Source organism: Kogia breviceps, chromosome 6, assembly GCF_026419965.1.
Source record: "Kogia breviceps isolate mKogBre1 chromosome 6, mKogBre1 haplotype 1, whole genome shotgun sequence".
Taxonomy (NCBI): Eukaryota; Metazoa; Chordata; class Mammalia; order Artiodactyla; family Physeteridae; genus Kogia; species Kogia breviceps.
The window spans coordinates 125,813,040-125,829,016 of record NC_081315.1 but is presented as its reverse complement, the minus strand read 5'-3'; the positions used below and the strand labels follow the sequence as shown (position 1 = coordinate 125,829,016).

Below are 15,977 nucleotides of genomic sequence, written 5' to 3'. Positions count from 1 at the left end.
TTTTCCCAAGATCACAGATCAAGAAACTTCCTTCTACCTATTTTCTCCCCTATTGCATCTCCCTAGTCCCAGATGAAAAGAAAAAAAAGCGCTTCCTTGTAACAAAGCCCTCCCTTTCTTTAGCCATTTATTAAAAGGCTGACTGGAGATTGCTTGTCTCAATCTATTTCCCTCTGATCCTCCACTATGGGCTCTTTCAAACTTTGTCTCCAGTCTTATTAACTCATTGTTTTCTCAACAGGTCAAGCACAGACCGGACACCCCTTTATTCAGTTTTCCAAACGCTGGCCACATTAACTAATCAATCTGATTGCTGGTTATATCAACATCTAGATTATGCAAAACACCTGAGCTAATTTTTGTTCTTGCCAATCTGAGCACCCGGGCAGACAACTCAGGAAAATGGATGCATAACAGGTAATGGCATCCATGACCAAGAAAATGTCACTCTTCTCCTTTCAATGAGTTAGCCGCACATAGAAAAACCTCTACGGAAGCTCAGGGAGTGTCCTTTGCTCAGGTAAAGATGTTAGAAGGGAATTTTTCCCTTTGCATTGAAAACAGGCATGATGCTGGGCTTTTCCTAGGTGACATACTAAGGCAATATTGCAACCAAACCTTGTGGTTTGATTCCACAGATGCATCCTCAAGCCTCTCTTGAAGGTCATAAATGGTCTTAGCACTGACTCTTATGGCAGGGACACTGGCCAAATCACCAGATGTTATGGCTGACTCCTAAGCCACCCTCGTGTAACCTAGGGTAGCTCAGTTGCTCCCCTCATTAGCTGTCAAAGACGAAAGATTACATATAAGCAGACCACAAATTCAGACTAAGTTGGTCAGGTAACAAAACCAAGCCTTACAGCTACTAAGACCTAACTGTAGGCCTCCTATATCAGATATTTCACAACCTATTCTGCTCCTACAGACTGACAGGGATACACAGAAGATGGAGATGTACAGATGCCAATATGACAGGTGACAAGATACACCAAACCCCAACCTAATATGTCACAAGTTCCATTCTGACCTTATCCAGGAACAATACTAGTCTTTTTATCTCATGTGAGATAAGGTATATAAAGGGCTCCTACCTGGATGGTCAGAAAAATGTGGACTCGAATTCCTGACACCCTCTGTCACCCGATACTCCATTTTAAATGCCAGCCCAATTTAAAACTTCAGCTTCTTTGTTCATAAAGTAGGGCCACATAAACACACTAGACCAGATATTACAGAAAACTGGCTTGTATACACAAGTCTAAGTTCTTTTCAGTACTAAGATCCTTTTTCTTAGGCTTTGGAACTTATGAGTTGGAAAAGGCAGTTCTAAATCTTTCCATAGTAACAGAACAAAGTTCAATATTGGTATGCAAATGTCGGAAGCCTTTCAGTCAGAAGTTAGTAGCCTCTGCTGGACTTGAAAATCTTCTTGCCCTGGACACACTGACAGCCCAAGAAAGAAGAGCTTGTGCCGTCACTGATGAAACATGCTGCTTCTATGTAAATCACCTGGGACAAATAATGTCTAATCTGCACCTTTTGAAGATAAGATAAACACCCTCCATCAGATAAACGAGGCTCAGCCATTCTATTGGACTGACCTATTCCCAGGGATGAGAGACTGATTTAACGGGATATGGGGAAATGTGCTTAGATTTGTTATTTTCTGTTTATTCATCCTCATTCTAATCTATGTTCTTCTCTCCCTTTGCAGATCCCTTGCCACTCAGCTGCTAACCTAATTCTTCTCTCCACAGCCACTAACTCAAGCGAGTTTATGTGAAACTTCTCGGGAAGTTTCAGACAGGGGAATGAAGGAGTTCAGAGCATGTCACCCCAAAATATGTCACTTTGGCATATTGAATATTTTCAGTTAAAGGCATTTGAGAAACAGCTGGTGCTAGAAGGTCACTCGGACCTTCCTTTTTCTTCCTGAAGGAGATAAAATTCCCATGTAAAAGATGCCCTCCCTACATCAGGAGGAAGAAAAATATTTTTATCACCAGAGATGGGAAATTGGAACAAAAAATCCATACAAACAAACCTTGTTAAACTAACCCTTATCTTCCTAGTCATTTCTCCACAATTTACTACCCCTAACCAAACCTCTCTGTCTTACTTGTTTCTTTTTCTAAAAGGTAGAAAAGCTTTCTGCCCATGTCACTTCCTCAGGTCTTCATTCTCTTGTTAAGGTTCCCATGTACATGTAAAAACAAACAAACAAACAAACAAACAAACCCCCCCCCCTAAAAACCACTTCTATGCTTTTCTCCTGTTAACCTGTCTTATGTCAATTTAGTTCTTATGCCCAGCTGGAGACCCAAAGAGAGTAGAGGAGAATTTTCCCTTGCCTACAATGGTAAATCATTTTCTTTCCGCTAACATTCTAATGTCACGGGGGAATCACACTCCCAAACCCTTGGAATATTCTTAAATTCACTCCTTTGAGGTACATACAAAATTCTCACGTTTTGCTCTCTGGCCCCTTTAGAAACTTACGCTCATACTTATGATGTCAACCTCATTAGAGCTGTTTCCAGAATTTAATCAAATAAGTGTAACATGCTAGGGACAGGACAAAACCCATTAGAGGAGGCTCTTTTAAAACCTTGGCATAAGGACCAAAAGGAATACAGGGATAAGGAGAGGCGACCATGGGCACTTCCCAGGTGGAATCCATCACCTGTCAGGAATGGGACGTGAAGTGACTTCTGGTCCGGCCAGAGAGTATTCCTTCTAGCGAAACCTGAATAACCGGCTTCCCACCTGGACGCTGCAGGGCGGAACGGGCGGGCAGCTTCCCCCGCCTCCAGGTGGAAACGTCGCTGTCCGTCCGCAGTCACGGAGGCAGCAGACCGACGGGCGTCGCCTACTCGCTGGGAGGGGCGGGTACAAGACCCATTTCCGGGGCGGGTACAGGGTCCATTTCCGGGGCGGGGAACAGCGCATGCGTTGGGGGGCGGTGGGCGTCGGACTTTGTCCGCTTTTCCGGCGAGGTGAACGCGGAAGAGTGGGAGCTGAGGATTTCCGGCTACTCAGATTGTGGCGCGGCGACTGTTGCGAAATGGAGGTGGGCTCGACGGCCGAAGATGGTCGGGATGGTCCGCGGGAGCGGCGAGGCTTGGGTGAAGCCGAGAGGCCGCAGCAGAACCACGAAGTGCGGCCTCAGTCCGGGGCAGACCGGTTACCAAAACATTCCTACTGGTTGGATCTCTGGCTCTTCGTCCTCTTAGACGTGGTGTTGTTTTTCTTCGTGTATTTTTTGCCCTGGTGAGTACTCTTAACGCAGCGTTGAAGTGGTAAGGGGCTTAGAGACCATCTACGCCAGTTTGGGGAGGTGGGTGCGGGAGAGGCGGGGAAATTGCATTACGGAAAGTTATGGCCTGTCCACCATCATCCAGATGGCGAGTGGCAGGATCGGGTAGGCGCGGGAGTGGAATGAAGACCAGAGTGAACATGTCCTTCCTTGGCACCTCAGTGAGGGTGTTCAGATGAGGTGTAGAGGAAACTTGGCTTAATAATTTTTTTGTTCTGTGTTGGGAGGAAAGAGGCTGGGTTTGAGTTCCTGCGCTACCACGAAGAAACGGGAGACGTTATTTGGCTTTTTGGAGCTTTATATTCCCATTTACCATTTGGGACCAATAGTAACCAGGTCATAGGGGTGCGGTGTTGTGGCATGGTGTTTTAGATAAACCGCTAACTTATCTAAAAGCGATTTATTTGCACATTGCCTGTTAGCAGTCAGCGCTCAGCTAAAGCTGCTGTTACTGTACAACGGTTTGACCGTGAGCAGGCCGTGCACGGTTATCTCAGATAGGTCCAGAACTGGACTCTTGACTTCTTACTCAAATGACCTTGTTTTTCAGTGTTCCCATTTCAGTAAATGTTAACTTTATTCACTCACTTCTCCTCCCGGAAGCCTGGGTCTCATTTTTTGATTTCCCGCTTTGTTTTATATACACACCCGCACGCTCCAAAACACCAACTGATAAGTCACAAAACTCTAGATTCCGTTTGGAAAATCCATTTTCATTGCCACCCCCTCTGAGAAGACAGTTTTGGCAGAGGATGAAGGAAGGGAACCTAGAGAAGGGGGTTGAGGGAGCAGAACAAGGTGGACACAGGACTGAGATGATAACAAGGGACGATTTCAGGAGAGGAGCAGTGAGCTGAAGGAGGAAAAGCGGTGCAGCTCATTTAGTCATTAAACGGCTCCTTTGGGCTTTGGAGCTAATCGTTTACTCACTGTAAGTTCATTTCTCTCAGTCATCATGCTTATTGAATTTGCGGTAATTATGTCTTCTTCTCTCACCCCCAGCCCCCCATTTTGGAAAAAATTTGGGCATAAACTCACTGTTGGTGAGGCCCCATTGTCTCTGATTCCTTTTTTTTTTTTTTTTTTTTTTTTTTTGCGGTACGCAGGCCTTTCACTGTTGTGGCCTCTCCCGTTGCGGAGCACAGGCTCCGGACGCGCAGGCCCAGTGGCCATGGCTCACGGGCCTAGCCGCTCCGCATGTGGGATCCTCCCGGACCGGGGCACGAATCCGCGTCCCCTGCATCGGCAGGCGGACTCTCAACCACTGCGCCACCAGGGAAGCCCTCCTTGGATTTCTTGAATGGTGTGGCCGAGGGTTCAGTGGGACCAATGGAAGATGGGTGTTTCTATAAAATCCTTTGTCATTTGTAAAGGAGAATCTTTCCACCCACTCCTCCTGATATTTGGTAGAGTGATACTTCAAATGTAGTGGGGGTTTTTTTGTTTTTGTTTTTAAAAATGATCCGAATTTTCAGCTCTGGATAGAAAATGGAAGACTTACAAAGAATAGGCCTTTTTTTGCTCTTATCAATATGAAAGTCATTTAGGAATAGGCAAATAACTAAGACAAAGTTTTCAAAAGTTGGCATAAAGTATTTAAAGGGAAAGAAAAAGGAAACATTGTTGACAATTATTTGGTTTTTACAGAATGGTTTGCCTGGTACCTAAATTAAGAATTTTGGCTCCTGGAGTGGATCCTGAAAATGACTACAAACTTGAACAAAGAAGACAGGATTTTGCGCCAGAAGAATTTCAAACTCTAAGGGACCTTCATTTCATTTTACACATTCTGTTATTCTTCGCGGGGACTATATTAAATGGGTAATGATCTCAGCCATTCATAGCTAAGTTCTTAAAACTCGGCTCTGATTCATGTTTTAAAACTTTTTACAGATTATCTGGTGGCTTTACAGGGGCTGAACAGAAAAAGTATTTATACATGAAGGTTTATTATACTCATTAGGAAATAGATTGTTTTTCCTTTAACATTTAAGGGTTGGCCAAGGTTTAGTATGATGCAGATAATATGGTGAAATATTTAGAAATTATCCAAAAGCAAGGGAAGGATTTTGAAAAAAGGAGTTAAAAGCTATACAGAAAATGTAGGCCCACAATATATTTGCTGTAAGTGCCAGTTTAATTTTTAGATTAAGTGGACCTCTGTTATGGTTGCTAGGTTGGTACAATCTTAGAGAAAGTATATAATATCCAGTAATGGAAGGCTAGAGTGCATGTTCTCTTACCTGGATGCGTCCCCTCACTTTTAAGCTCTTGAACTCTGTAAAGTAGGACTGTATGTTTCAAACCTAATTTTTATTGTGGTTGCATTAAGGATGTTTGTGGCCAAAACATGTTTATTATAATGTCTGTAACTTACTTTAATCCTCCAGCAAAGTCACCATATTTACTCATTGAGCAAATGTTTGAGCACTTACTGTGGGCCAGGTACAGCACTGAACAAAACCGACAAAAATCCTTGCCTTTATAGAGCTTATATTCTTTTTAATCTAAATATGTTAACAAGAATTTATTTCCCAGGAGTGATCAGCTACTATTTAATCAAAAAGGTCACATTCCCAAAGCAGCTACTGTATGCCCTTCAGAAGCTATTCCTATTATATAACAGATGTTAGAAATGGGCTCTTGTCCTTGAAATTGGTGACATTTTATATATTGGAATTGCCTAAATACTTTTCCCGTCCCTTAGAAATGGCATAGATCTGGTAAACTCTACATCCTCTGTTCTTTAGAATGGCATCTAGGGTTAATGTGAAATCTGGGATTGATTTTGGAGGCTTTTAGCCTAATGCTGACTATAAGTTTAACAATTATGCCTTCAGAGAAGCTAACAAACCTGCCTGAGGAGAACTTTTTAGGCAAGGTTGAAGCATCTAGAGTAACAGAACTGGGATTTCATTGAGGGTACCAAACAGATTGTATGAATTGTTTTTGTGCTACTTGCTAATAATTTTGTCCAATAAATGTTGATTATACAGGTAAATTGGGTCTGATTTCCTTTCATTTTAACAAATTACTGGTGTGTTCAGTCACACACAAAGATTTATAATCCATACTACCTTTCTGAGCTTAGAATCAGCCTTCTACCACAACTGTTGAATATTCTGAAAATTTCTAGTACAGGGAAGATACTACTAAGAAGAAAGATCATAGTGTTGTGACATGACTGTAAATGGTATCCAAAATGGTGGCAGTATGAGGTTTGAATCTTTCCTACAGATGAAGTTGTGCCTACCACTGAGCTGTGCCATCTCAGGGTAATATATAGTATACTTGCAGGCTTTTAACTGGGTAAATGGGACACCAAGAAGAATTGGCCAAGTTGCTGTGATAAAAATAGAGACATCAAAAGTATTTACATCAATGTGATTTTAGTCTGATAAATTCCTTTGTAAATTTCATATAAGTGAAATGATTGTTTTTGGTTTTTTTGGGTACGCGGGCCTCACTGTTGAGGCCTCTCCCGTTGTGGAGCACAGGCTCCAGAAGTGCAGGCCCAGCGGGCACGGCTCACGGGCCCAGAGGCTCCACGGCATGTGGGATCCTCCCAGACCGGGGCACGAACCCCGTCCCCTGCGTCGGCAGGCGGACTCTCAACCACTGCGCCACCAGGGAAGCCCCTGAAATGATTGTTTTAATAACCATTTGAAATCAACTGTCCAATGAGCAATTGTGAGGAAGTCTTCAGAGTTCTGTTAACCTGAAAATTTTAGGATGTGAAGTGCTCCATATACCTAGTCCCTAAGTGGCGTGGGAATACATTCAGAGACTACAGGATATTTAGTAAGGGCATTTAATGTAGAGGTTATTATGCTGTAGGAAAAGGGTCATCAAACTGCACTAATGGGCCAAATCTAGCCCACTTGCCTCTCTTTAAAGGCCTGTGAGTCAAGAATGATTTTTAACATCTTAAAATGATTGAAAAAAGTCAAGACTATTTCATGATGTGAAAATGATGTGAAATCCAAGTTCCAATGCTTATAAAGTTTTACTGGAACACAGACATGCCCATTCATTTGCATACTGTTATGTAAATGTTACATTACGGCTGTTTTCACACTACAGTGGCAGAGTTGAGTAACAGAGATCCTATGGTCTACGATGCCTAAATTATTTACTATCTGGCTCTTTAAAGAAACTTTGCTAACTCCTGTGGGAACGCTCCTTTAGGCCTTGCTGGAGTTGAACTCTTAGGAGTCTCCTGTGATAAATTTTTTGATCAGTGATATTCCAAGTTCACCCCTGAACTTTAAATTGACTTATATTTCCCATAAAATACATAATTCACAGAGGTGAGAGGAAGCCACAGTTTATGAATGCAAAGAAAAGTCCAACCATATTAAATTAAAAATCAGTTTATCCCCCCCCCCAAATTTTGAATCAGAAGAAACTGACTTCACACAAAAATACTCTGAAGTATTTTGAACGTTACAATTGTTGGCTGCATTATTTTAAAAGTTATAATATAATAAGCTTATAACAAGAAGAAAACATCTATAAAAATAGACACCCCAGAAACAAAAAATTCACATGTGAATGATTAGTAAATACATAATCTATATTTGGAGTGTTGAATCAACAAAAACAAATGGTAAGTTTCTAGTCTGTTAGTACTATAACATGATTCAGGAGGTTTCAACTGGACAGTACTTTAAAAAGAGCCCAAATTGGACGTTTCTATTTGATATTTGCAACTCAGTTGTGAGTTGAATCCCATAAAAATCTATGAGATTGTTCATAAGTATCAGAAATCAGTTTAAATGTTTCAAATAATACATTTTCAACTGGACATAAAAACTACACAAAGTTTTTGAAAGCTATTAAAAATACTTGAAGCTCATTTTTCTAGTATTTTACAATGTTATAAAAGCAGTAATTACTGTGACATTTCAAATACAATTTTACAAACTTTACAATATTTACAAACCCCCCATACTAAAAGCTATGTTAAAAAAAATTTTTTTAAAGATAAAATTTTATTTAGTTGATATTCAAGTATTTCTAAATTAAGAGAATATAAAATAATAATCACCTACTGTTATAGCTAGAAAAGGCTATTAAAAACTTCTCTAGGTGGAAGACAAAATTTGGCCAAGATTTGATAACTCAGTGAGCTTAGACTTCTACAAGCAATCATATTCTACTTATCTAGAAAATAAGATTCATTTACATTTTGGAATATTTTAACAATTTGTGGGATTGGTCAAGATATTAAATTTACTAATTAGTTTATGGAATTATTATGTTTTATATATAAAATTCATCTAAATTCTCAGTTCTCTAGTGTGGACAATGTAAAACTATTCTAAACTACACTTAGTTTACCAGCTTAGTACAAAATTAAATGACAACTATGAAATAAGGCAATTAAAGTACTTATTTTCACTTGTAAGGTCATCATCATAATGGAAAATCTTTTTTTTTTTAAAAAGAAAGACTTCTCCATGAAAGTAGGTGGGGTAAAAATTAAATTATTTGTTTAGAAAAAAGGGAGGGATGCTCAAATTAATACATTTCATTAAAAATTAAATCTATGTGAAAGGCAAAAATTTCATCTGGAAACCCAGAAAGATTTTCAAATTCAAGAATAAAAATTACTAAAATGGGCTGACAACCTACAAACAGGTAATATTATAGCAGGGAAAATTTAGGCAGTCACAGTGATATTCTTAAAAAGAGGACCATAGGTTAATTCCCAATACTAGTTATTAGCAGCCCAAAGTAAAAACCTTTCACATTTCATATAAAATCAGAAAAAATGTAACAAGGTAAATAAATACACTAAAGTGAAGTATTTTAACTATTTTTAGCTTACATGACTGAAGTAATGTTTATGAATGCATACAACAAAGGATATTCTGAAGATAAAAATTCTAGGAGCAAAATTAAGTGTCTTCTCTTCTGACCTTGAGAATTTAATTTAAAAATTGCTTTATCATTAAGGCTTTTTTCCCCCAAATGCTATCAATTTCATGGGTCGATATATTTTAAGACACTTAAAGGGATCATATGTAGTAGACTATCACAGAAGTCAAAAGCAAATGGGTGAGTCCTCTTTTGGCTCCTCATTAGAAAGTGCTTCTTTACAAAGCAAATATTGCTTTGACTACACAAGCTACATAACCATCTATCTTTCGGTTAGCTCAGTTTACTAATCTACATGAGTACTGGTTAGTTTAATACCTATAGGTCTACCAGTCAGAAAATAAAGGGACAAATTACATTTTTACTCAACTGCAGCATATGATAAATGACTTCTGCATACCCCCGGATTTTCTATTTTTTGAGGCATGCCAGGACAATTCAGAGGGAATTCCAAAATATCCAATGAGCAGATCTTCCCAAAATAAAATATCTGTATAGAAAGTTAAAGTGATTAATGACTTAAAAATTGCCATGGTTTTAATTTCATATAGCACTAGGTTTGGTCATTTGATTCCTAGCTAATGGCCTTAGAAGTTAAAGCCTGTCGGTTTCATCATTTATCTATTACAATGTATATACCCGGTTTATATCTTTGCTGGGAAGGGCAGTTGGAACCAAGACTACTATGTAACACAGGCCCTAGCCCTCTTTCATTCTGAGAAAGTCAATTATCATTACAAAAGCCACTGCTCTCTGGAAAACAGAGCTTGGGCCTCTGATGGTATTTCAATCTATATGTATCAGTCATGCAGTTATCCACTGAAAAATAGGTAGTTAATGAAATTGTCTCATTTGGACAGGCAGAACTAGAATCTGTTTCTGGCTGGCCAGAAGCACCAACAGCTGTACCCGAGTCTGCCTGAAAATCATTAGCTGAAGAGCTGGAAGGGGTGTTTGATGTGTTGCCGACATACTCTTTTGCTTGAAATGTTTCCTTAAGTCTTTCATCATTCATATATGTACTCACTTCTAAACCTGGTTCCGAAGCTGTCCTTAAACTGTGCTTTGGAAGACTAGAAGAATCAGCTTTAAGCATCTCTGTTGGTTTGACAGCAGGTGGAGCATCATTTTTCTCTGACTGTGGCACACTGGTTATAGCATGTTTCTTCGGTGGCAGAGGGGGTGGGGTATTCTGGCAAACAAGGTCTGGCATCTGACAACCATCAGATCTGCAGGCTGACTGAATGAGATGTTCCCTGGATGGAGAGTTCTCAGAGTAACACTGTTCCATCATATTTTGCTGCTGGATGAGGGGAGCAGTTCCTGGCTTCAACTCCACAGTTCTCGTGTGTAAAGACCACAGTGAAGATGGTGAGACTGTTCCATTACTGTTCACTCTCTTTCCAGAAGCAGAATTATCATCAACGTGAAAAAGCAAACCTGTTCTCTCAGAATTTTCTATATTAAGCCACTCAGAACATTTGCATTCACTTGCTTTTTCAAGTTTCTGTTCATCTGACTGTTGGGTATGCTCTCTTGCTATATGGTCCTTGAGTATTTGTGGATTGGATGAAGGGAATAACTTTCCATTGGTTTCACGTATATGTGACCTGAAAAACAAAAACAAAGCTAAAACGCCATACACAAATATGCAAAATTGGAGGGAAAACAAACATTTGTCCTGTAGTTTAACTTCCCAATACAGCACTTATGTTATTTGTGTAACATAGCAGAAATGGAAAGCTATTTGCAACCATTAACAATTTATATCTCTGAATCCAAAATCTTTATGCCAGAATACATAAATGTTTATCAGAAACATCTGTCATTACCAAGTTCAGATTTATAACTAGAAGTATAATTTAAAAAGCAAATTTCAGAGAATTCCCTGGCAGTCCAGTGGTTAGGACTCAGCGCTTTCACTGCCCGGGCCCATGTTCCATCCCTGGTTGGGCAACTAAGATGCCACAAGCCACATGGTGCAGCCAAAAACTTCAACTTAAAAACACTGAAATTACATTTATTGTGATAAAATGTAGCACAGACTTAAGAAAAATGTTACTAGCAAACAATTCAATATTCTAAAACATTTCCCACCCAAAGTTTATAGCAATAGAGGTACTTTAATTTTGATATATAATGCTATAAGGATAATATACTAATTAAAAATAATTTGGTTAATCAAAGACTACCTTTAAGTAATAGTTAACTTCTAAGGTGAAGAAAAATGATATCACATTGCAAATTATTTATCTTCATATGATTAAATTATTTTTCTCATGTGAATTGCATAAAATTCAATTAGAGCACAAAGATGAAAAGAGTTGAGGCTCTGCTAAGTAGATAAGAGCTATATATTCAAATCTCAACTCTGTTGCTTTGGCCAAATTACTTAATCTAAGCCCCAAATTTTCTCTTTTGTAAAATACCATATATCTCAAAAGAATGCTGTGAGGTTTAAAACAAACAATTATATATTGTACAAGGTACTTTGTAGGCCCCCTATCATTAAGGTTTACATCCTTTTAATGATCCCCAATAAAACATGCCTCATAATACTCTAGACCAGCAGTCCCCAACGTTCTTTTGGCACCAGGGACCAGTTTCGTGGAAGACAATTTTTGCACTGACTTGGGAAGGGGGTGTGGTTCAGGTGATAATGCGAGCGATGGGGAGATGAAGCTTCGCTCACTCGCCGCCACTCACCTCCTGCTGTGCGGCCCCGGTTCCAGTATCAGTCTGCAGCCTGGGGCTTGGGACCCCTGCTCTAGACCCATTGCTTTCAGAGTAGTGATAGGTAGTATGCCTTTCTGATACAGAGTTCCTATAATACATGCATTTAATTTAAAAGATTTTAGTATTCCAAATAGCTAGGATTACCTTTTTATCAAAGGATTTTTTATTTGTAGATGTGATTCTGGGTGGGACTCATAAGATTTATAGGCTACTTCCAGGTTCTTGAGTTCTTTTCTAAAGCCTGAGGAAGAGAATGAGAAAAATTATTTAAGTGATCTTTTAGAATTTACTCTATCTATACTTCTCCATAATTTACAAAAGTTTTTTCTATAATCAGGTAATTCTCTTCCAAATTAACAGATGAAAACTCATTCTTCAAGCCTCAGCTCAAATAATACCTCTTTCCTGAACCCTTTATACAAAATCAATGGCTCTTTCCTCAATTTATTATCTCTTGAAAATGTCAACAATCCCCGAAAAGTGTTATTCTAGATGGGTCGTGTGGAGCTGTGCTTCCCCTGTTTACTCTTTACTGACAAAATGGTGGGAAAATCCCACATTTGGAGACAGATGGCTTGAGTTGAAGCTTAGATTCATAGCTTATTGGCTGGTAACTTTATATTCCTAAAACCAACTTTACAAACTTATACCACCTTACAGTCTAGGTTTCTACCTTTACATAATGAGGTGCCAATATCTATATTACAAACCTCACAGAAATATTAGGAACATCAACTGAATTAAAATGGGTGGAAGGGTATTATGATAACATGTTATCCCACCACTAACTAGCTTCCGTTTATTGACTGCTTACTCAAGTTGTAAGAAGTTGATAATAATTATTTCATTTAATCTTTACAATTGAACACCTTTTTACTTGAAAAGACAATGAATGAACTTCAGTTATTCAGACTTGAGTATGTGGCAGAAATTTTCTTGAAAATAAAAGTGAACCTGTCACCTTGAATAAAGCAACTGGCAGTATTAATTGCCAATGATAAAATTTAACCTTTTAGATGAAAGTAAGAGTTTTGGAAAACTTGTATTTACCACCATGAGTTTTGTAGTTTTCTAATACTTAAAAAGGCTTCCTGATAATATCTGTGGTGATATTTTAAAATCTGTTCTTTAAAAATATATATATATAGAGAAATGGGACTTCCTTGGTGGTCCAGTGGTTAAGACTCTGCACTCCCACTTCAGGGCGCATGGGTTCGATCCCTGGTTGGGGAACTAAGATCCCGCATGCCGCGTGACACGGCCAAAAAAAAAAGATATACAAAGAAATGTATCCAGACAAGTGACCTGGAAGACAGAATGATGGAATTCACTGCTGCAGAACAGAATAAAGAAAAAAGAATGAAAAGAAATGAAGACAGCCTAAGAGACCTCTGGGACAACATTAAACGCAACAACATTCACATTATAGGGGTGCCAGAAGAAGAAGAGAGAGAGAAAGGACCAGAGAAAATATTTGAAGAGATTATAGTTGAAAACTTCCCTAACACGGGAAAGGAAATAGCCACCCAAGTTCAGGAAGCGCAGCAAGTCCCATGCAGGATAAACCCAAGGAGAAACACACCAAGACACATAGTAATCAAATTGGCAAAAATTAAAGACAAAGAAAAATTACTGAAAGCAGCAAGGAAAAAATGACAAATAACATACAAGGGAACTCCCATAAGGTTAACAGCTGATTTCTCAGCAGAAACTCTACAAGCCAGAAGGGAGTGGCATAATATACTTAAAGTGATGAAAGGGAAGAACCTAAAACCAAGGTTACTCTACCCGGCAAGGATCTCACTCAGATTCGACGGAGAAATCAAAAGCTTTACAGACAAGCAAAAGCTAAGAGAATTCAGCACCACCAAACCAGCTCTACAGCAAATGCTAAAGGAGCTTCTCTAAGAGGGAAACAAAAGAGAAGAAAAGGACCTACAAAAACAAACCCAAAACATTTAAGAAAATGGTCATAGGAACATACATATCGATAATTACCTTAAACATGAATGGATTAACACTCCAACCAAATGACACAGGTTTGCTGAATGGATACAAAAACAAGACCCATATATATGCTGTCTACAAGAGACCCACTTCAGACCTAGGGACACATACAGACTGAAAGTGAGGGGATGGAAAAAGATATTCCATGCAAATGGAAATCAAAAGAGAGCTGGAGTAGCAATACTCATATCAGATGAAATAGACTTTAAAATAAAGAATGTTACAAGAGACAAGGAAAGACACTACATAGTGATCAAGGGATCAATCCAAGAAAAAGATATAACAATTAGAAATATATATGCACCCAACATAGGAGCACCTCAATAAATAAGGCAACTGCTAACAGCTGTAAAAGAGGAAATCTACAGTAACACAATAATAGTGGGAGACTTTAACACCTCACTTACACCAATGGACAGATCATCCAAAATGAAAATAAATAAGGAAACAGAAGCTTTTAATGACACAATAGACCAGATAGATTTGATTGATATTTATAGGACATTCCATCCAAAACCAGCAGATTACACTTTCTTCTCAAGTGCGCATGGAACATTCTCCAGGATAGATCACATCTTGGGTCACAAATCAAGCCTCAATAAATTTAAGAAAATTGAAATCATATCAAGCATCTTTTCTGACCACAACACTATGAGATTAGAAATGAATTACAGGGAAAAAAATATAAAAAACACAAACACATGGAGGCTAAACACTACGTTACTGAATAACCAAGAGATAACTGAAGAAATCAAAGAGGAAATCAAAAAATACCTAGAGACAAATGACAATGAAAACACGATGATCCAAAACCTATGGGATGCAGCAAAAACTGCTAAGAGGGAAGTTTATAGCTATACAAGCCTACCTCAAGAAACAAGAAAAATCTCAAATAAACAATCTAAACTTATACCCAAAGGAACTAGAGAAAGAAGAACAAACAAAACCAAAGTTAGCAGAAGGAAAGAAATCATAAAGATCAGAGCAGAAATAAATGAAATAGAAATAAAGAAAACAATAGCAAAGATCAATAAAACTAAAAGCTGGCTCTTTGAAAAGATAAACAAAATTGATACACCATTAGCCAGACTCATCAAGAAAAAGAGGGAGAGGACTCAAATCAATAAAATTAGAAATGAAAAAGGAGAAGTTACAACAGACACCACAGAAATACAAAGCATCCTAAGAGACTACTACAAGCAATTCTATGCCAATAAAATGGACAACGTGGAAGAAGTGGACAAATTCTTAGAAAGGTGTAACCTTCCAAGACTGAACCAGGAAGAAATAGAAAATATGAAGAGACCAATCACAAGTAATGAACTTGAAACTGTGATCAACAATCTTCCAACAAACAAAAGTCCAGGACCACATGGCTTCACAGGCAAATTCTATCAAACATTTAGAGAAGAGCTAACACCCATCCTTCTCAAACTCTTCCAAAAAATTGCAGAGGAAGGAACACTCCCAAACTCATTCTATGAGGCCACCATCACCCTGATACCAAAACCAGACAAAGATACTACAAAAAAAAGAAAATTACAGACCAATATCACTGATGAATATAGATGCAAAAATCATCAACAAAATACTAGCAAACAGAATTCCAATAACACATTAAAAGGATCATACACCATGATCAAGTGGGATTTATCCCAGGGATGCAAGGATTCTTCAATATACACAAATCAATCAATGTGATACACCACATTAACAAATTGAAGAATAAAAACCATATGATCATCTCAACAGATGCAGAAAAAGCTTCTGACAATATTCAACACCCATGTATGATAAAAACTCTCCAGAAAGTGGGCACAGATGGAACCTACCTCAACATAATAAAGGCCATATATGACAAACCCAAGGCAAACATCATTCTCAATGGTGAAAAACTGAAAGCATTTCCTCTAAATCAGGAACAAGACAAGGATGTCCACTCTCACCGCTATTATCCAACATAGTTTTGGAAGTCCTAGCCTCGGCAATCAGAAGAAAAAGAAATAAAAGGAATACAAACTGGAAAAGAAGA

General features: G+C 38.6%; 2 protein-coding genes and 1 long non-coding RNA gene across 9 annotated transcripts in view; 1 reads left to right on the top strand and 2 right to left on the bottom strand.

Moving 5' to 3' along the window:
- The window catches only part of LOC136794402 (uncharacterized), a 70,329-nt gene extending 67,427 nt beyond the window's left edge, over window positions 1-2,902 (bottom strand). For 5 of the 7 annotated variants that reach the window (XR_010841139.1, XR_010841142.1, XR_010841143.1 and 2 more), the window contains exon 1: window positions 2,687-2,896. This is a non-coding gene — a long non-coding RNA (uncharacterized lncRNA). Of the gene's footprint in view, window positions 1-2,686 lie in introns of all 7 variants that reach the window. The other 2 variants (XR_010841141.1, XR_010841140.1) reach the window with 2 other exon arrangements.
- A 19-nt stretch (window positions 2,903-2,921) lies between these two features.
- C6H4orf3 (chromosome 6 C4orf3 homolog) lies at window positions 2,922-6,320 on the top strand. The gene is made up of 2 exons (XM_059066138.2): window positions 2,922-3,273; window positions 4,967-6,320. Coding segments are annotated over exons 1-2 (324 nt in total). The 5' UTR covers window positions 2,922-2,950; the 3' UTR covers window positions 4,968-6,320.
- Window positions 6,321-7,631: 1,311 nt separating this feature from the next.
- The window catches only part of USP53 (ubiquitin specific peptidase 53), a 67,392-nt gene continuing 59,046 nt past the window's right edge, over window positions 7,632-15,977 (bottom strand). The window contains exons 15-16 of the mRNA XM_059066740.2: window positions 12,083-12,179; window positions 7,632-10,812 (exon numbers count right to left, since the gene is read on the bottom strand). Of these exons, the coding sequence (XP_058922723.1) occupies window positions 9,927-10,812; window positions 12,083-12,179 (983 nt within the window). The 3' untranslated portion in view covers window positions 7,632-9,926. The remainder of the gene's footprint in view (window positions 10,813-12,082; window positions 12,180-15,977) is intronic.